This window comes from Carcharodon carcharias, chromosome 9 (assembly GCF_017639515.1).
Source record: "Carcharodon carcharias isolate sCarCar2 chromosome 9, sCarCar2.pri, whole genome shotgun sequence".
NCBI lineage: Eukaryota > Metazoa > Chordata > Chondrichthyes > Lamniformes > Lamnidae > Carcharodon > Carcharodon carcharias.
This window is the reverse complement of record NC_054475.1, coordinates 114,862,934-114,881,578: the sequence shown is the minus strand read 5'-3', so window position 1 is coordinate 114,881,578 and position 18,645 is coordinate 114,862,934. Positions and strand designations below refer to the sequence as shown.

The window sequence follows — 18,645 nt, the reverse complement described above, 5'->3', positions numbered from 1 at the left end:
GGCCTTTCTGGTTGCTAGTTTTGCTGAGCCCCAGTGGTTTATCTTTAGTTTTCAAATGGCTGCGGGGGACTTATGCAAGGGGTGGTGCTAACATGGTTCAAGCACAATATAAACGAGCTGCAATGTCATTTGGGATGCAGGTTTGTAAAGTAGATTTTGATCATTCTAATTAACCATTGCCAATATTGGTCAGTATGACAAAGTTCTGCAGTGTATATTAGACTTTTCAAGTTATAACCGTGAGACATATGATGCATCCAAAAAGGATATGGACATTTTTTCCACGAACTTATCATGCTCATCTTCTGTTTCAGGAAACTTCTTGATGTCACTTTCAAGGCGCTGGATTTGTCGCTCCATTGCATCCAAACTGATCTTCAGGTTCTGATCTGAAACTGAGCACAGCAAAAAATTCTACAGTTAAGAACATTTCAAAATTTGTCAACAATACCTTCGTCTATTATATGTGGTTTTAATTGAAAAGAATAGTTCTACGATATAACGGATCTTCATCCCAAATAACTGATTATTAAATCATTGGGATTTAAAAGAGTATGTAAAACTATTAAACAGCTAACAGCACACATATTAGGGAGATGTCATAATTCATTCAATCAGCTGTCAACACAATTCTTCATTTGCATGTAAATTAAATTATACATTTCAAACTTGATTGTTGTTGTTGTAATGCTTCATTTAAAAAATAATAAGTGCAGATTAGCAGTTGATGTTATATCCTCAGAATCTGGTGATGCACTTGCTCAATATGGAAATAGACTTTCTAATCCCTGAAATTTGAGCTTTGTTTTTTTTGATTAAGTTAAAACATCCTGATGAAAACGTACAAGTAAATATACTTGTATATTAAAAAATCTTACATTTAAGTGCACTTCCTGTTAATGTTTTCCTTTATGAATTCCTATGCCCATACTCATAATAGTAAATGTCCGTGTGGTAGCACATTGGATCCAAAATTGGCTCATGACAGGTGTCACAAAAGTATAATAATTCTCATAATATAATTGTGATTTATTGTGAAAGTAGGTTAATAGTGGGGTTTGGATAGTTTCTCTTGCATAGTTCTACGTGTGTGTGTGTAAGTGTCTGTGTGTGTGTGTTGTGTGTATGATTTAACTGAGTTGGAAACAGCTGGTCTGGAGGCTTTGACTCATCAAAAGAAGCTAGGTTTGAAATGTTAAATAGGTAACATGGCTGAAGTTCTGGAATGTGAGATGAGGAGAATTTACATTTTTAGATAAATCAGGGTAGTCCGAATTTCAAAGAGATGATAGGATGTTACACCTGGCCAGAGAAGCTAGGCCAAGCAGTGTGTTTATTTTTCCCAAAGGTTACTGATAATTGAGCAGATATTTATTTTTATAATAGGGATTTATATTATGAGAAAAGTAAAGTTCCAAAGACATATGGAATTTGCATTAAAAGGGAGAAATATGTATAAAGGAGAAGAGGCTGTGTGTCAGGAAAGGCATTTTAAGATCTACCAGAAGTGTGCCTCCAGTTGGGCATTGAGCTGCTGTCTACATAAACCAAAGTTGGGAAAAGTCACTTTGAATTCTACTGTCCAGGGTAGTGTGGTGACTTGCCTGGATCTGTTTAAAATCTATTTGTTTTTTTTACTGTTGCCTTAACGGGAGTGTAATGTGAAGTCAGATTCATTAGGAGTTTAACGAGTTATTATAACAGTAATTTGTAGACCTATGTGTGTGCTTGAAATCTTTTATTTTGTTAATAAAAGTTTAAAATAGTTTTCTAAAAAATCTCTAAGTCTTGGTGGACTTATTACTACTGAATTCAAGGCACGTATCTCAAAATAAATATTAACCGCAAAACCGTTGTGATAGTGGAATTGAGTTCCCCTGGTCGAGTCGAACCGCCTGGCACACAGCATCTGCTGTGTCATAACACAGGAAATAAAGGGTAATGGTCGATGGATGTTTTTGCGAATGGAAAACGGTTTCCAGTGGTGTTGCACAGGGCTCAGTGTTGGGGCCCTTGCTGTTTGTTGTATATATTAATGACTTAGACTTAAAATGTGGGAGGCATGATTACGAAATTTGCAGGTGATACAAAAATTGGCTGTGATCGTGAAGAGGGTAGTTGTTGACTCCAGAGTTATATCAATGGTTTGGCTGAATGGGCGGAGAAATGGCAAATGGAATTCATTCCGGAAAAGTGTGAGGTAATGCACCTGGGGAAGGCAAACAAAGCAAAAGAATACTCAAAAAATGGAAAGTAATTGAGAGAGGTTGAGGAAGTGAGAGACTTAGGAGTGCAGGTCCACAGGTCCTTGAAAGTGGCAGGACAGGTGGACAAAATGGTCAAGAAAGCATATGGAATGATTTATTTTATTGGGTGAGGTACTGAATACGAAAGCAGGGATGTAATGTTGGAACTGTACAAAACACTGGTTAGTCCAGAGCTGGAATTTTGTGTATAGTTTTGGTCACCATGTTACAGGAAGGACACATTTGCTCTGGAGATTTACAAGAATGTTGCCAGGGCTTGAAAGTTGCTGCAATGAGGAGAGATTAGATAGGCTAAGGTTGTTTTCCTTAGAACAAAGGAGGCTATGGGGTGACCTGATTGAGGTGTACAAAATTGTGAGGGGCCTAGATAGGGTAGACAGGAAAGACTTGTTTCCCCTAGCTGAGTGGTCAATTACCAGGGAGCATAGATTTAAGGTGATTTAAAAGATACCTGTATCTGCATCTGAAGTGCTGTAACTTGCAAGGCTACGGACCAGCGGCAGGAAAGTGGGATTAAAATGAGCGGCTAGTTTCTTTTTTTTTTAAAAACAAAAAAACTGCGGATGCTGGAAATCCAAAACAAAAACAGAATTACCTGGAAAAACTCAGCAGGTCTGGCAGCATCGGCGGAGAAGAAAAGAGTTGAGTTGACCCTTTGAAGGGTCATGAGGACTCGAAACGTCAACTCTTTTCTTCTCCGCCGATGCTGCCAGACCTGCTGAGTTTTTCCAGGTAATTCTGTTTTTGTTCTTTTTTTTTTGGCCGGCGCAGACACAATGGGCTGAGTGGCCTCTTTCTGCACCGTAACTCTTCTATGCTTCCAAGACATGCCAGGAAAAGGACAATACAGCGTGAAAGTCCGCCGTTGAGGCCGATTGGTAAAACATATTTTTTCACGCCTGCTACCAGGCTTAGTGCAAGTCTGAGACTATTCCACCCCATGTGTTTGCACGTTTGTCAAGGAGATATAATAATTCTCATAATGTTATTGGAATTTATTGTAAAATAGAGTAATAGTGGGATATGTCTGTGTGTGCGTGTGTGCATGTATGTGCGTGTGCATGTGTTTGTGTGTGTACAAGTGTGCGTGTGCATGTGCGTCTGTGTGTGCTTGTGTGTGCATGTGTGTTTGTGAGATTTAATTGAATTAGAGGCAGCCTGTCTGGGTGCTTTGACCTCAGATCAGAGGGTAGGTTTGAAAGGCTAACTAGATAAACATGGGGAAGTTTAGAAACATAGGTGTCAAGAGAACGCTTGCATTTTGAAATAAGCCAGACTAGATTGTTTTTAAAGGAGGGGTGAAATACGTCAGCTAGCCAGGTGGAGTTTAGAAACAGTGTGTTTATTTTTCCCACACATTACTGGTAAAACTTAGTGCTAAGAGATGGTTTTATTATCAGGGAGATAAAGCCCAAACACATAGTGAAACAATGGGCATTTGCATTCAAAGAGGAAGATAGGTATAAAGAAGGAGCAAGGGCTGTGTATAAGGGTAGGCAATTTAAGATCTTACAAGTATGAAAAGCCTTCAGCAGCTATGCCTCAAGCTGCTGTCTTCAAAGGACTGAAGTCAAGAAAACTTACTTAGAAGTCGACTTGTTCAGGGTATCATGTTTCTTTGCCTGCGTCTTTTAAAATCTGTGCCTTATGGTTGCTTTAACAAAAGTGTAACTGGGAGTTAGATTGAGTAGGGGATTTAGAAGTTATCATAGTAGCAATTTGTAGATCCAGGTATGTATTTAAAATCATTTCTCTTCGTAATAAATGTTTAATCTAGTTCTATAAAAATCCTATAAGACTTGGTGGTCTTATTACCACTGAGTTCAAGGCACGCATCTCAAAATTTATACAAATTGAAAATTAATTGTGACTGTTGTTTCAAGTTTCCCTCTGGGATTTGAACAGCTTGGCATTTACCATCTGCTGTGTCATAACAAAATGACACCAGTCTATGTCTGTCTGAAGCCTATTACCATCCTCCTGAGATAGCTGCAAAGCTGTTGAATCTCGCAGCCTGGCTATCTTTGTTGAGAGCAAAGCTCACAGTTATGTGCTTCGCTATACAGGGCACCTGTGACCTCCTTGATGCACCTATGTGTTGCGGACTGCAAGATGCCACACAGGTCAGTTTTGAGCCATCTGCAGACTTTAAAATTATGTCCTTATACCCAAACCCAGATCATTAATATGTGTCAAAAATAGCATTCGTCCTAATAGATACCTGTGGAGCACCACTCTACACTTCCCTTTCGTCTAAAAAAAACATTTATCACTATCTTTTATCCTTAACCAATTTTGCATTCATGCTGCCATTGTCCATATTATGCTGTGGGTTTTAATCTACTGGCAAGATAATATGGTACTTTATCAAACACTTTTGAAAGACCAAAAACACAAAATTAATCACACCACCCTCATCCAGCTTCTTGTTACCTCATCAAAGAGCTCAATTAAATTGGTCAAACATGATTGTATGGAGCTGTGAGCTGCGTTGTGCCTCTCCTTTGAAGCATTCAGAGGCTGACGCATTGGTGTCATCAGCCAGCCTTTCAGTGGGTACGCCTTATTCCCAAGCAGCCATTCATGTAGACACTCAGGTCCTTTGAAAATCTGAGGCATCTGGCAGTGACTCAGGACATACGAAGCATGGCAACTCCCAGGATATCTGGAAAAAACCTGCATTACATGCTTCCAATGATCGTGCATCAGTTGAACTTTGATGGAATGATAGCCTTTATGGTTGATAAACATTAGGTGCTGCTGCCATGGAGCCCTTAAAGTCACATGGGTACAGTCGATTGCACCCTGCACTCTTGGAGGGCCTGAGATAGCTGCAAAGCTGTTGGATCTCGCAGCCTGGCTATCTTTGTTGAGAGCAAAGCTCACAGTGATGTGCTTCGCTATACAGGGCACCTGTGACCTCCTTGATGCACCTGTGTGTTGCGGACTGCAAGATGCCAGACAAGTCCCCTGTGGATCCCTGGCATGACCCACAGGCAAAGAAATTGAGCGCATAACTCACCTTTAAAACCACTCCATAGGGCGTTAGGTCTGGACAAAAAATATGGCAGATGTGATCGACCAGAGCTCAGAACAAGCACAGATGTGTGCAGCATTGTCTCTCACTCATCTTTAAATAGGAGAGTCTTCTTTGGTATACCCTAGGTCTGACGAGTTGCCTCCGTTGTCAGGGCTTATCCTCCTGAATCTCATGTTTTTGCTGTGGCTCTCCTGCAGCCTGGACCTCAGGTGGGGCCTCCTCCTGAAGTTGCGCTCGGAGTCACTGCTCCCTTCTTCTCCTCCTCCATTGCATTAATGATTAACACGTGAACACAGTGAAGCTCACAATCTGTAACCAATAGCAACTGTAATGTTTATAGTGGCTTCAGACCGACTAGCCTTGTTGCTCATGCAGCCTTATATCTGAGGTGCTAACAGACACATCAGGTGACCGAGACACCATCCCTGAGGTTTAACATCTGAATCCCACAGTGGTTGGAGAAGGTTTGAATGACATGAGCAACCTGACCTAGCTCAGTGCTCCAATCTGTGATCTGGCATACTAATTAACAATAAGTTGCTCATGATTAATGGCTGGATGTCCTTTGGTCTGTTATAAATGCTAATTCTGGAAAGCACATGACAGTCCTCCATTGATGGGATGCCATATATACTACACCTGTGCCTCCTTAATGGTTGCCTGCATGCCCAAATTTCACATTCCTGTGTGTTCATGTTGAAATGCAGCAACAATGATGTTAAGCCAGAGACTCCTATACTTCCCTGTTACAGCATTGAAAAAGATGAGTTCCAATGGCTAGCTTGTCTTCCTCTTTTTTCTCAGCTCAGACTCCATTTTAATCTTGTTAGAGATTAAGTTAGAGACAAGTAAGAGGGCGCCCCCAGAAAGGGCACCTTACTCCAGCAGTGTGCTCCATCCATATTGCCTCAGAAATTTCCCATTCAGATTTGCTTCCACTTTCAATTTATAACTGCACCATTACTTTGATAATACAAGATGGTGGTCCTGCACTATTACTTCTGAGACCAGCTTTAATGCTCCCTCTCTTGCTGTCCATGCCCCAGAAATCTATCTGGAACATCACAATGTGAAGGTAGATATTCTTCCTGTTATTCCCCAGCCTCTGCCAGTAATATTGTTGTTCTGGTCGAAATTCTTACCCTCTCCCCTGAATCCATCGCCACATGTGGACCTCTCCCCTCCCGATCTGGAGGCTATGTGCACGGACATCTGCCGAGTAGAATCCTCCCCAGGAAAGCTTCACATACCCCTTCATGATGTTTTCCCCAAATATAGGCAGCAAATGCCTCCCATAACCATTATCATCCCATCTGCACCCCAGTTCAGAGACAAACAAGCCCATGGACAGTGACTGCGAAAACATTCTGTACACCAAGCTGTGTTTTAGTCCAATTAAGCACACAGCCCTTGCCTCTCCCAGAGTGGGACTACAATGTGGTCACCATGAATAGCCCTGTTCTTGGCCTGCTGCACCCCAGGACTATCTGAACTCTCTGACTCTTGACTGTGATGTCCATAGAGCCTCAGGACCGTCTTTACTCTCTTACTCTGCTCGCCTCAGACCAAGGACTTTGACTTTCAATAAGTTCCACACTGCCCTCATGACTGGACACTGCACAACACACCCCCATTTATGAGTCTCCGTGTGACCCATCCCTCTTGTGCCACACTAACACATCTCCCCACCATTTCCTATTCTAGAGTCTGCGTGCATCCCCTCCCATTCATACGTGGTATCCCATTCACCCCCTTCTTTGTCAACATTTCTGTTTCCCTTGTCGGGCTCCAGCTTCCCACTCCTTGGTCTTCTCTCTGCCTGCCATTGTTCCCTCTCCTCCTTCAGCACCTTACAAAGCCGTCCTGCTCCTTTGCCCCTGTGTATTCTGCTTCCCCCCAAGCCCTTGCAAAGCCTTCCTGATCCTTTGCCTCATGTGCTTGTATTCCTTCACCCACCACACACCCCTCCCCACTCTACCCCCGCCTCTCGCCGGTCGAAATGCTGATCTCTGATCGTTCAGCCCTGTCTGAGTACTGCTGCACAGTGATGTCCTTGTGACTACAGAGGCAACCACCGGGAGCAGACCAACCCTATAGCCCCAGCAGTGTCGCATTCCACTGGCATCATAACGAGACTGGCACAGCGCTGTGGCAGTTGGGTATGCACTCATCAAGAAGTCATGTACCAACAGGTACATGCCACTTTTTCAAATGAGATTCAGACCGATGTGATTTCCTGAGGTTGTGACGCAAGCTTGGAAGGCGGCACGTGATTCCGGCGAGTAGCTAATTTAATGAGCATTCATGAATGCAAGTGGAAGTCACGCCACTATTCAGTGGAACACCCGACCCACCATTGCGAGAATCACAAACTATTTTGACACCACCGGGTTTCCGACTTTTTCGCTCCTGCTAGATTCTCTGCTCCAGCCCGCCTCAAAACCCACCACGGGAAGGGTGGGAAAGTTCCACCAATGTTGTGTGTATAATTTATTATAGATTGATGAACATGATTAGCAGTAGAACATTACTAGCCTATGGATCAATAACTGAAATCGAAGTGACAGATATTTCTGGAGATTTTGCCCCTTGCAAATGTATAATTCTAGTCACTGCACTTCTCCTTGTTTTGTTGGAAATCAACAGCCATAACTTGCTGTGTTTCAGCCTTGTGTGCAATTTAAGTTGTGGGTGTTTGCTTGTGATTCTGCACATAAATTAGTTTCTCATCATGATCATGTTCTCAAGGGGAAGTATGAAATGGAGATAAGAACAAGAGGTCATTCAGCCCTGCCAGCCTGTTACACTATTGAGTTAGGTCATGGCGGGTCTGTACCTCAACTTAATGGTTTTGCACCATCTTCCTGGCCATCCATACCCAACAAAGAACCATTGACATAGGAATGAAGTACTTCCTAAAAGAGATAAATACGTGAAGGAGAAAAATTACAGGGATACGAGGAAATAGCTGGCAATGGAACTAACTGGACTGCTCTTCAAAAGAGCTGCTGCAGACATAACAGGCCAAATGGCCTCCTTCTATCCTATATGATTCCAGAAGGGGGAAAATATTAATGGACAGGCATTGAAAGCAATGCAAATCTGACCATCTCCTCCCACCATGGCGTCTGCTTAACCTTTTGATCAGGGAAAAACTGTCTTTTGTGGGGTGAGAGTGACAAGAGAAGAAAGGCAGCCATAGATAAAAATGTACTGATAAATGCAAAATTACAAGCCTGTACCAAATTTATAACATAGTGCTTATGAACTTACAACATTCCAAAAACAAGGGTGAGAAAAGATCATTAGTCCATCTAGTCAACAGTGCAATGTCACACAATGCTTATCCACCCTGTCTATGCTAATCTGGAGAAGCAAAACTATGAGGGAAAGCACTGCATTGCAGCCAATCTAGAAGAAACTCTGGGAAACTTCTCTCCACTTGACAATTATTGAAAAGGAAAAAATATCCTTTGAACAAAATAGTTATAATATCTGTAACAATTGCATTTTAAAATGCTGTGATGGCACAAAAACATGGAATATACCTGCACTATTGTTATCACAGACTAAACTTACAATTTCCCCTTGGAACAAAACTGAATTTATCATTTTCCTCAGGTCATTTATTCAAATTTTCTTCCCTCTGTTGGTCTGGGCTATGAATTATCCATGGCTAACTTCTGATACTGCTGTTTTAAACCAGCTGTCAAGTGGTGCTTGGTGCCTTAACATTTCTACAGATCAACCGTACTACTCTGTGGGGAGGTGCCTGTTCACCACCCTTGGAAATATCCATGAGATCATACCTGAAATTAGCAATGCAGGAGAAATTCCTTCTAGGACTTTCTTGGGACATTAGGGAGGTTTTATCCTGATGGCTCAGCGCATTTTATCCATGAGCAGATGGGTAAGACTACAAAGATCTGGACTATTCGCCTGTTTTCTTCTAATTTTCATTTGCACAGGAGAAAAGGTGATGAATCTGTTTCAGCATTTGGTTTGGGATGGGAATTGAAGGGTTTCTGCTCCGGATTATTATCCAGTGAGAGCCTTGCTAGAAATATGTATATGCGGACAGTAGGTGAGAGCAGAATGAGGCTTGGAAAAGATGCCTCATGGTTGATTAGCCTACTTACATCACCAACCAGAAAGCAGTATATAGTGCATCCCAGCAAGGAGATAATGGTCATGAAATTGAACAAGACCTGATAATGGGCATGGGGACCAAGATGTGTGATTAAATTAAATACCGCCCCATAGACGGTAACCATCTCCCCTTGACATTCAATGGCATTACCATTGCTGAATCCCCCACTACCAACATCCTGGAGGTTATCATTAACCAGGAACTGAACTGAACCAGCCATATAAATACTATGGCTACAAGAACAGGTCAGAGACAGAGACTTCTGGGGAGAGTAACTCACCATCTGACTCCCCAAAGCCTGTCCAGCATCTACAATGCTTAAATCAGGAGGGTGATGGAATAGTCTCCATATGCTTGGATGACTGAAGCTCCATCAACACTCAAGAAGCTTGACACCAACCAAGACAAAGCAGACTGCTTGATTGATATTCCATCCACTACCTTAAACATTCACTTCATCCACCACCGTCGCACAGTGGCAGCCGTGTGTGCCATCTACAAGATGCACTGCAGCAAATCACCAATGCCCCTGCGACAGCACCTTCCAAACCCACAACCTCTACTAGAACAAGGACAGATGTATGGGGACACCACCACCTGCAAATTCCCCTCCAAGCCACACACCATTCTGACTTGGAGCTATATCGCCATTCCTTCACTGTCATTGGGTCAAAATTCTGGAACACCCTCCCTAATAGCATTGTGTGTTTACCTACTACCCATAGGGCAGAGTTTTCCGTTCATCGGGTGGGCGGGCAGGCCCGGGAGCTGCCAGGGAACAGCCCGCCACCTGCGATTACATGCCAACCGAACGGTTGAACAGGCAGCGAAAAATAGGTTTAACTTAAATGATTAAGAGCCTTAATAGGCCTTTTAATTCTCGGCAAGCACACTGCCAATTCTTGCACGCACCGGCCAACTGAAGTATCGCAAGAGTGAGAGATGATATCGGGATGCTCGCCCAACATCATAGCATGTGATTTTACACCAATTGGGTCAGGCGTGTGCCCGTCTGAGGGACGTAAAATACTACCCATAGACTGTAGCATTTCAAGAAAGGGGCTCACCACCACTTTCTCAAGGGCAATTAGGGTTGGGCAATAAATGCTGGCCTAGCCAGCAACATCCCCAGCCCATGAAAGAATAAATGAAAAAGATGTTCAGCTGCACGAGATTAAGAGAAGGCATTTTCTGGAGCACCGATTAATGCCATTAATGACACAAGCTGCCTGCACTGCATAACTCTGTTTTCTTTCCAATGCCTGCTTGCATGTAATTGCCTTCACCAAAATGGTTTCTGTAGTAACTGACACCAGAAGTTTACACCTACACTGCAAATGCCATTGTGGAGGCACAACAGTACTCATAGCATTGAAAAACTGGGCGCTAAAGAGCCAAATTTCACACCTAATGTCTTATGGAGAGCAAAGGAGGAAACTGTTGTGGGAAGAAAAATTGGAAAAGAGTTTTTCTTTGAAACAAAAGTTAAGTCTGGGAAGTATTTCTAGTCAAAATATTCCACTTTGCTTGCTATTAAGCATGAATAGAAAAAAAATTAAACCATGTGTGAAACATCCTTGGTTAAGTGTACCCTCAGAGTTTGACATTTTGAGTTTGTTTATCGCCAGTGTTGTTCTGCTAATGGAGGTTAGAAAAACGACTGCATGCATCATGGAGTGGGTACTTCGATGTTAATGAAAGCTGGTGCACGGTGTAATCCTGGGAGCCAATCTGAGGCTGCTTTATTCAAGAAAAAATTATATGGGCATGCAGCACAATGAACTGATAAGTAATTATTTTCTGATAGCTATAGGTTAGCCCACAGGCTGCTCTGAAGCACCAACTCTCAATGAAGCAAATGAAGCTTTCTGACTGCACCACAAGTTTGAAATGTTAATACGATGCGCTATAATAATTATTGGGATATGCTTTGCATCAAAGTCTGAGCTTTAAGCCGAATACTCCCACAAGAATTTTCTTCCTCTCTAAAGAAAGCCACTTGCATTAATCATGATGTCAGGAATAAACTGGCCAATATGATTATTATTTTCACCATGGTGCTACCCTAAATCCATGGCAGGAATACAAGAAGCAGGAATATAAAATTCATTGGGCAGAATTTTGCCCTTGGTGGGCATGCGGGCCCCACTGGCTTGGTGGCGGGCTGACAGCCGGCCCCTGCCATCAAAATGGGCCCTGCCACCATTTTGAGTGGGCAGGCCAATTAAGGCCCACCCAGCGGCCTGCCCGACAGGAATGTGCAGGGGCAGAGAGAGGGAATCCCCAGCTGTCAAAGTGCACTCTTTTCGCCTATGCGTGTGAAAGAGCGCACTGCTCCCTGAGGCAAAGTCCTGTCTCAGGGTGATTACTGACAGGTAAGAAAAGTCAAAAAATAGAAAAATTAAAAAATTAACATGTCCCCCTCATGTGACAATGTCACATGAGTTGGGACATGTTAATAAAAATGACGTAAACTTTATTAGACTTTTTAAAAATGGATATGTAACCTCATCCTGTCAGTGGATGAAGTTTCATGAATAATCAGAAGCCCGCTGGGGCTCCTGGCCTGCCTGCCAGCCTTAAGGTTGGACGGGCAGGTCTTTAATTATCTTAATTAGCCTGTCAATGGCCTTAATTGGCCATTGACAGGTCGGTGGGCAGACAACTGATTTCGCTGTCTGCCCACCTTCCTGAAAATTTAAAGGGACCGTGATGATGTCGGGGTGCCCCCAAATCACCGACCGGAAAATTCAGGCTATTAAGTATTATGTGCTTTGAACATTTGGAAGAAGTTGTTTACCTCTATATTGTAACTCTTTTGTCAGGTATAAGGGGCTAAGAACAAGTGGGTGGGAGCAGAGTTGATCAGGGAGCAGTGGTTTATATATATTCTGCTGGCTAAAGAGATAATATACTTCTTTCTGTCTTGGCCAGATGAGATTCAACATTTGGGGTATACTTGTTTAAAGCTTAATAAAGCAGTATTCATTTTCTTTTGTACCTCCAGTTGAATAACTGGCATGAGAAATTTTTATCATTGTTCTGAATGATAAGCACATTACAATTAAGAATTGTGTAGTAGCTGGGAGAAATTCCAATGGAAATGATTTGATATTACTATCAGATCTGAGGCCTGAATTGGATTTATGTCAATAATAAATTGTTATTGGCATTATTAAAAACGTTGTCTGGCAAACAAAGTGAAATTTTGTGTCGTAGGGTTTGGGGAGGATTGGGTCCATATTCCTGAATTTGATGGCACCCGATAACGTTGAAGGAGGAGAATTCCATGCATCCAAGGCTTCAACTTTCAAAGGCTAATAGGTCTGTTATCAGAGGCAATGCAAAATACAAGCATTTATTTGTTACTGTATTTCCAATGAGCTCATTAGAGGACCTGCAGCACATTTTAAGCAAAATCAGAGAAAGTGATGCTCATAGATCACAAATCAGCACTTGAATACTGATTGCTCACAGCTCTTACCTCCAACCTAAGGATAGTATTAAAACTCAAACAGTTATATCTGACCTTCATCACTAATGTGCACTGTGAATCAATTAGTCGCTGAGAAAGCAGCCTTTATAAATGAGTGTCTGTAAGATAGTGATTCACAGTACTAATGTGAACGCAAAGGATGATGAGGAATTTCAGTGAGGTGTTTACAATGTCACCCTGTTTCGGTAAATAAAGAGTCTCTCTCCTTCTGGAGTGCCATACATGATTTATCTAATGTTGGGGGTTAAGTTAGAGCTCATGAGTGCTGCGAATTAGTTATTTAGCATTACCCAAGCGATAGTTAAATCAAATATCACACTTCACTAAATGCCCTTTTCTTATGACATATTTATTTTCTCAAATACTAAGTATTTTTGATTTCAGCAGCTGTTTACTACAGTGGATGTTAAAGAATGACAGCATCAATCCCTGAAGTTAGACACAAGGATGGGAGGGGGAGGGCAGAGGGTGGAACTGAGATGTAGCAGGGATGTAACGATGGAACTGTATAAAATGCTGGTTAGACCACAGCTGGAATTTCGTGTACAGTTCTGGTCACCACATTACTGAAAGGACATTATTGCTCTAGAGAGAGTACAGGGAAGATTTACAAGAATGTTGCCAGAGCTTGAAAACTGTAGCTATGAAGAAAGATTGCAGAGGCTGGGGCTATTTTCCTTGGAACTGAGGAGGCTGAGAAGTGACATGATTGAGGTGTACAAGAATATGAGGGGCTTGGATAGAGTAGACAGGGATGCCCTGTTTCCCTTCGTGAAGAGGTCAATTACCAGGGGCACAGGTTTTAGGCAATTGGTAGGAAGATTAGCGGGGACATGAGTAAAAAATTCTTCCCCCAGACGGTGGTGGGTGTTTGGAATTCACTGCCTGGTTTTATGGTGGAGGCAGAAACCCGTAACTCTTTAAAAAGGTAGCTGGATCTGCACCTGAAGTGCTGTAACCTGCAAGGCTATGGGCCAAGTGCTGGAAGATGGGATTAGGATGGGCAACTAGGATTTTATTTTTTCTTTTGTGACTGGCGCAGACATGATGTGCTGAATGGCCTCTTTCTGTGCCACAACTTTTCTATGGTTCTATGTTGGCACTCCTCACTCAATATGTTCTGGCAGAAATTACTCAAAAGTAAGTAAATTAAAAACAAAAGCTAAAATATCAGTCCAGAGTGCTTTATGCATTTTACCTTTCTTAACATCCCATTGAGGAAGCTATAGATATTAGCTATAAAACTAATCAAGTTTTAATGTCACACCATTTGAAGTTCAAATAATAAACATAGCTCGTGGACTGAATAACTTTCTACCTCCATCTTACCACCTGAATGGGTTGTGTTGCTCCTCTCCAATCTGAAATAAATAACCTTGGATTGCTTGTTTTGTCAATACTTAATTGGTGATTGATTTGGTCTATAAACAGAGCTATTTCATCTCAGAGTAATTTATCATGCTCTATATACATATGGTAAGAGAAAATGAACTACAAATATTTCATTGTTGAAATATTATCACTCACTATATAAGGTTCAAGAATACTATTGAGGCTAATGCCAGTAATAAAGAATGTCAGCAAAGAACAACATTACTTATCTAATGTTTTAATTTTTATCAAAAACAACAGTAAAATATTTGCATGTTACTTGGAATAAGAAAAGGAGCTGTGTGAACACACTATTCAACTCCAGTTTGGTAAAATGTTGGGACTCTAGAAATTCCACAAGTATAACTTTTTGGTTGGAGCAGGAAGTATTTCTGGCTACAGTTTCTTCATCTTACTGCTGAGAATACTCCACACTAAAAGTGAGCTAGTATTATTAGCAGGAAGGTGAAATCTCAAGCAATAAATCAGACCCATCAAAGAATTTTTAAAATATGTCATTGCCCCATTGAATAATAATTTAAAATGCCACAGTGTCATTTTCATTAGACAGCTTGCAACTATGAGACAGAGCTGCTTTGAAAACATTGCAATATAAGCTTTGCTAAAGGATTACACATATGTTCAGCTGCATCTGTTAAAAGTAATTCACAATGAAAAGAAATTGACTGAATTTCTATGTCCTTATGGTTGTAGACAATCAGGTGTGTCACTTACTGGTGCAAGATGCAGATTCGAAACACCAAAAGCCTCCTTCAGAATTAAATGTTATCAGAAAACTGAAGGCATAGCGTCTTGGGAAGTGCACATTCTATTGTTTGGCAATTCACCATATAAGTCTATAGGAACAAAATGGATTTTCCCTCCAATGGAGGATTAAAAATTGGCACACCACAGGAAAGCATATGGCCTCAGGGTGCTTTTTTTAAACTGAGATTTATGATGTTTATTATGTCACTTACAGGCAATTCTCTATAGGTTTAACAGCATAGTTTCTCAACTCCTTCACATTCTATAAAGCTGCTTGGCTACACTCCTAAAATCTCTAAAGAGTATAGCCTTCCAAAATATATCAGCCAATCTCTCTCGAACTTTTACTTCTTACACCATTATGCTTTTGTTTTTTTGCCATTATTTGTGACTGAACAATAGTAGCTTGGGTTTTGCACTGGAAAAGTCCTCGTTATCACTGAGTACTGAAGTACAATGTTAACATTTATAGAAATAAATTAATCAATGACATTCGCTCCATCCTAGGGTCAAAAGTGGGGATGTTCACTGATGGTTGCAGAAGATTCAGAACCATTTGCGACTCCTCAGAGACTGAAGCAGTCGGAATCCATCTGCAGTGAAACCTGACAATATTTAGCCCTGGGCTGATAAATGGCAAGTAACATTCACACCACACAAGTGACAACCAATGGCCATCTCCAAGAGAGAATCTAACTCCCCCTGACATTCAATGGCATTACCATCACTGAATCCTCAACAATCAACATCCTGGTGATTACCATTGACCAGAAACTGAACTGGACTAACCATATAAATACTGTGGCTACAAGATAAGGCCAAAGGCTGGGAATTCTGCAGCAAGTAACTCACCTCCTGACTCCCCAAATCCTGTCCACCATCCATAAGGCACAACTCAGGATTCTGATGGAACACTCTCCACTTGCCTGGATGAGTGCTGCTCCAACAACACTCAAAGCTTGACAACATCTAGGGCAAAGCAGTTCGCATGACTGGCACTCCTTCCACCACTTGAGCATTCACTTCTCCACTACCAATGCATAGTGGCAGCAGTGTATACCATCTACAAGATGCAGTGCAATAACTCACCAACGTTCCTTCGACACCACCTTCCAAACTCGTGACCTCCATCACCTTGAAGGATAAGGACAACAGATGCATGGGAACACCACCACCTGCAAGCTCCCCTCCAAACCACATACCATCCTGAGTTGGAACTATATCGCCCTTCCTTCCCTATTGCTGGATCAAAACCCTGGAGCTCCCGACCTAATAGCACTGTGAGTCTACATATACCACATGAACTGCAGCAGTTCAAGAAGGCAACTCACCACCACCTTCTCAAGGGCAATTAGAGATGGACAATAAATGCTAACCTAGCCAGCGATGACCACATCCCATGAACAAATAAATTTTTAAAAATCCAACATTGTTTCTTATTGGTAAGTGGAAATGATTTGAAGCAATACTTTCCTATTGTTTCTTTCAAGAAAATATTTATTTTTCGATATTATAAAATTGAGCAAATGAGACAACAGCAACAACAACTTATAATTACATAAAGCACCTTTCATATAATGAAACATTTAAAGGTGCTTCAGAGGAGCAATGTAAAACATAGTATGACACCGAGCCACATAAGGCGGTCATAGTTCACATGACCAAAATCTTGGGCAAAGAGGTAGGTTTTAAGGAGGGTCTTAAAGGAAGAATGTCACGTAGAGAGGCAGATAGTTATAGGGAGGGCATTTTAGATCTCGGGGCCTAGGTAACTGAAGGCATGGACATTGATAGTGGAGGATTATAATTGGGAATACACAAGAAGCCAGAATTAGAGGAGCACAGATAGCATGGAGGGTTGTGGGGTTGGAGGAGATTGTTGGATAGCTGTTTTGTCAATACTGAATTGGTGATTGATTTGGTCAGGGTTGGGGGTGACGGTGGCGGGGTTGGGGGGGGGGGGGGGTGAGAGGATTGGTGATAAAGTCATGGATGATTTGAAGACAGTAATGAGAATTTTAAAGTTAAGACATTGCTTGACTGGGAGCAAATCTAGGTTACAAGAACAGGGGTGATTGGAGAATGGGACTTGCTGCAAGTTAAGACACAGGCAGCAGAGTTTTGGATGACCTCAAGTTTACAGAGGGTAGAATGTGGGAGACCAGCTAGGAGTGCAAGGGAACAATTGAGTTTAGGGGCAACAAAGGCATAGATGAGTACTTCAGTAGCAGATAAACTGAGACAGGGGTTGGGCAATGTTACACGGGTGGAAATAGGCGGTCTTTGTGATGGCACCATATGAGGTCGAACCTTGGATTCAAATGTGAAGGCTGTAAACAGACTGGCTTAATCTCAGACTGTTGCCTGGGGGAGGGATGGAGTCAGTGGCTAGGGAACAGAGTTTGAAGCAAAGAATAAAACAATGGCTCCAGTCTGCCCAATATTTAACTGGAGGAAATTTCAGCTCATCTGATACTGTTGTTGAGCAGTCTGATAATTTAGCAACAGTGGAGAAGTCAAGATGGTTAGTGGTGAGGTAGAGCTGGCATCATTAGCATACATGTGAAAACTAACGCTGAGTCTTTGGATGGTGTTACTGAGGGGTAGTATTTAGATGAGGAATAGGAGAGGGCTATATAGATCCTTGGGGGAAATCAGAGGTAATGGTGCGGGAGCTAAAAGTGAAGGCATTGCAAAGGACTTTCTGGCTACGATTAGATGGATAAGAATGGAACCACGTGAAAACAGTCCCACCAGCTGAACAACAGTGGATAAGCATTGGAGGATAGTGTGATTAACCACATCAGAAGCTGCAGAAAGGTTAAGAAGGGCCAAGACGGAAAGTTCACTTTTATTACAGTCATATAGGTCACATAGCAGTGAAAGTAGTGTTATAGAAAGTGATAAATTTGAGTCCATGATCCTTGCCTCAACAGATTTAGGTTAAGATTGTTCTGGAGTAGATTGTTACTGTCTCAGACACAGAAGGTAAGCTATTTCAGTAAAGCCAGAAGTCAGAGTGAAATATCAGGTTACAATACCTAAGGTAGGAGGGGAATTTAAAAATTAAGCTTTTCATTCATTTATACACCAAACAATAACTGTCTTGATAATAATGTAAATCCTTTTAAATTGACAGCAAAATGTTGCAGTTTTAAAAAATATATTTTAATTGGATTTCAATTTCATGTAATTCTAAACTGTGCATAATTAATTGGTGAAGCTAATTGTAACTCAGATTTGATCTCCAATACATTAATTTGAAAAAAAACCTATAAAGTATAAAATTAAATACCCACTAAAAATGTAGCTGAGCTTTGTTAATTTATTTCTTATAGCTGTGATCAAGAAACATCTCTATTCAGAAAGTTGAAAAGAACATTCATTCATTCATTCATTCAGTACTCCAAGGTTAATTTGAAAGCATTGTATTATATAGTTACTGCAAATGACCTTCACTAATGTTATGCCTACTTGAACATACTTGGAATCTAAGTGTAACTTAAATAGGAGCATATCATTCATAATTCACTAATTAATTTTAAATTATATA

General features: G+C 41.4%; 1 protein-coding gene across 6 annotated transcripts in view; it reads right to left on the bottom strand.

The window, feature by feature from the left end:
* diaph2 (diaphanous-related formin 2) overlaps window positions 1-18,645 on the bottom strand; it is an 865,163-nt gene that overhangs the window by 253,270 nt on the left and 593,248 nt on the right. For all 6 annotated transcript variants that reach the window (XM_041195327.1, XM_041195330.1, XM_041195331.1 and 3 more), the window contains one exon: window positions 271-395. In XM_041195327.1, coding sequence (XP_041051261.1) covers window positions 271-395 — 125 coding nt within the window. The remainder of the gene's footprint in view (window positions 1-270; window positions 396-18,645) is intronic.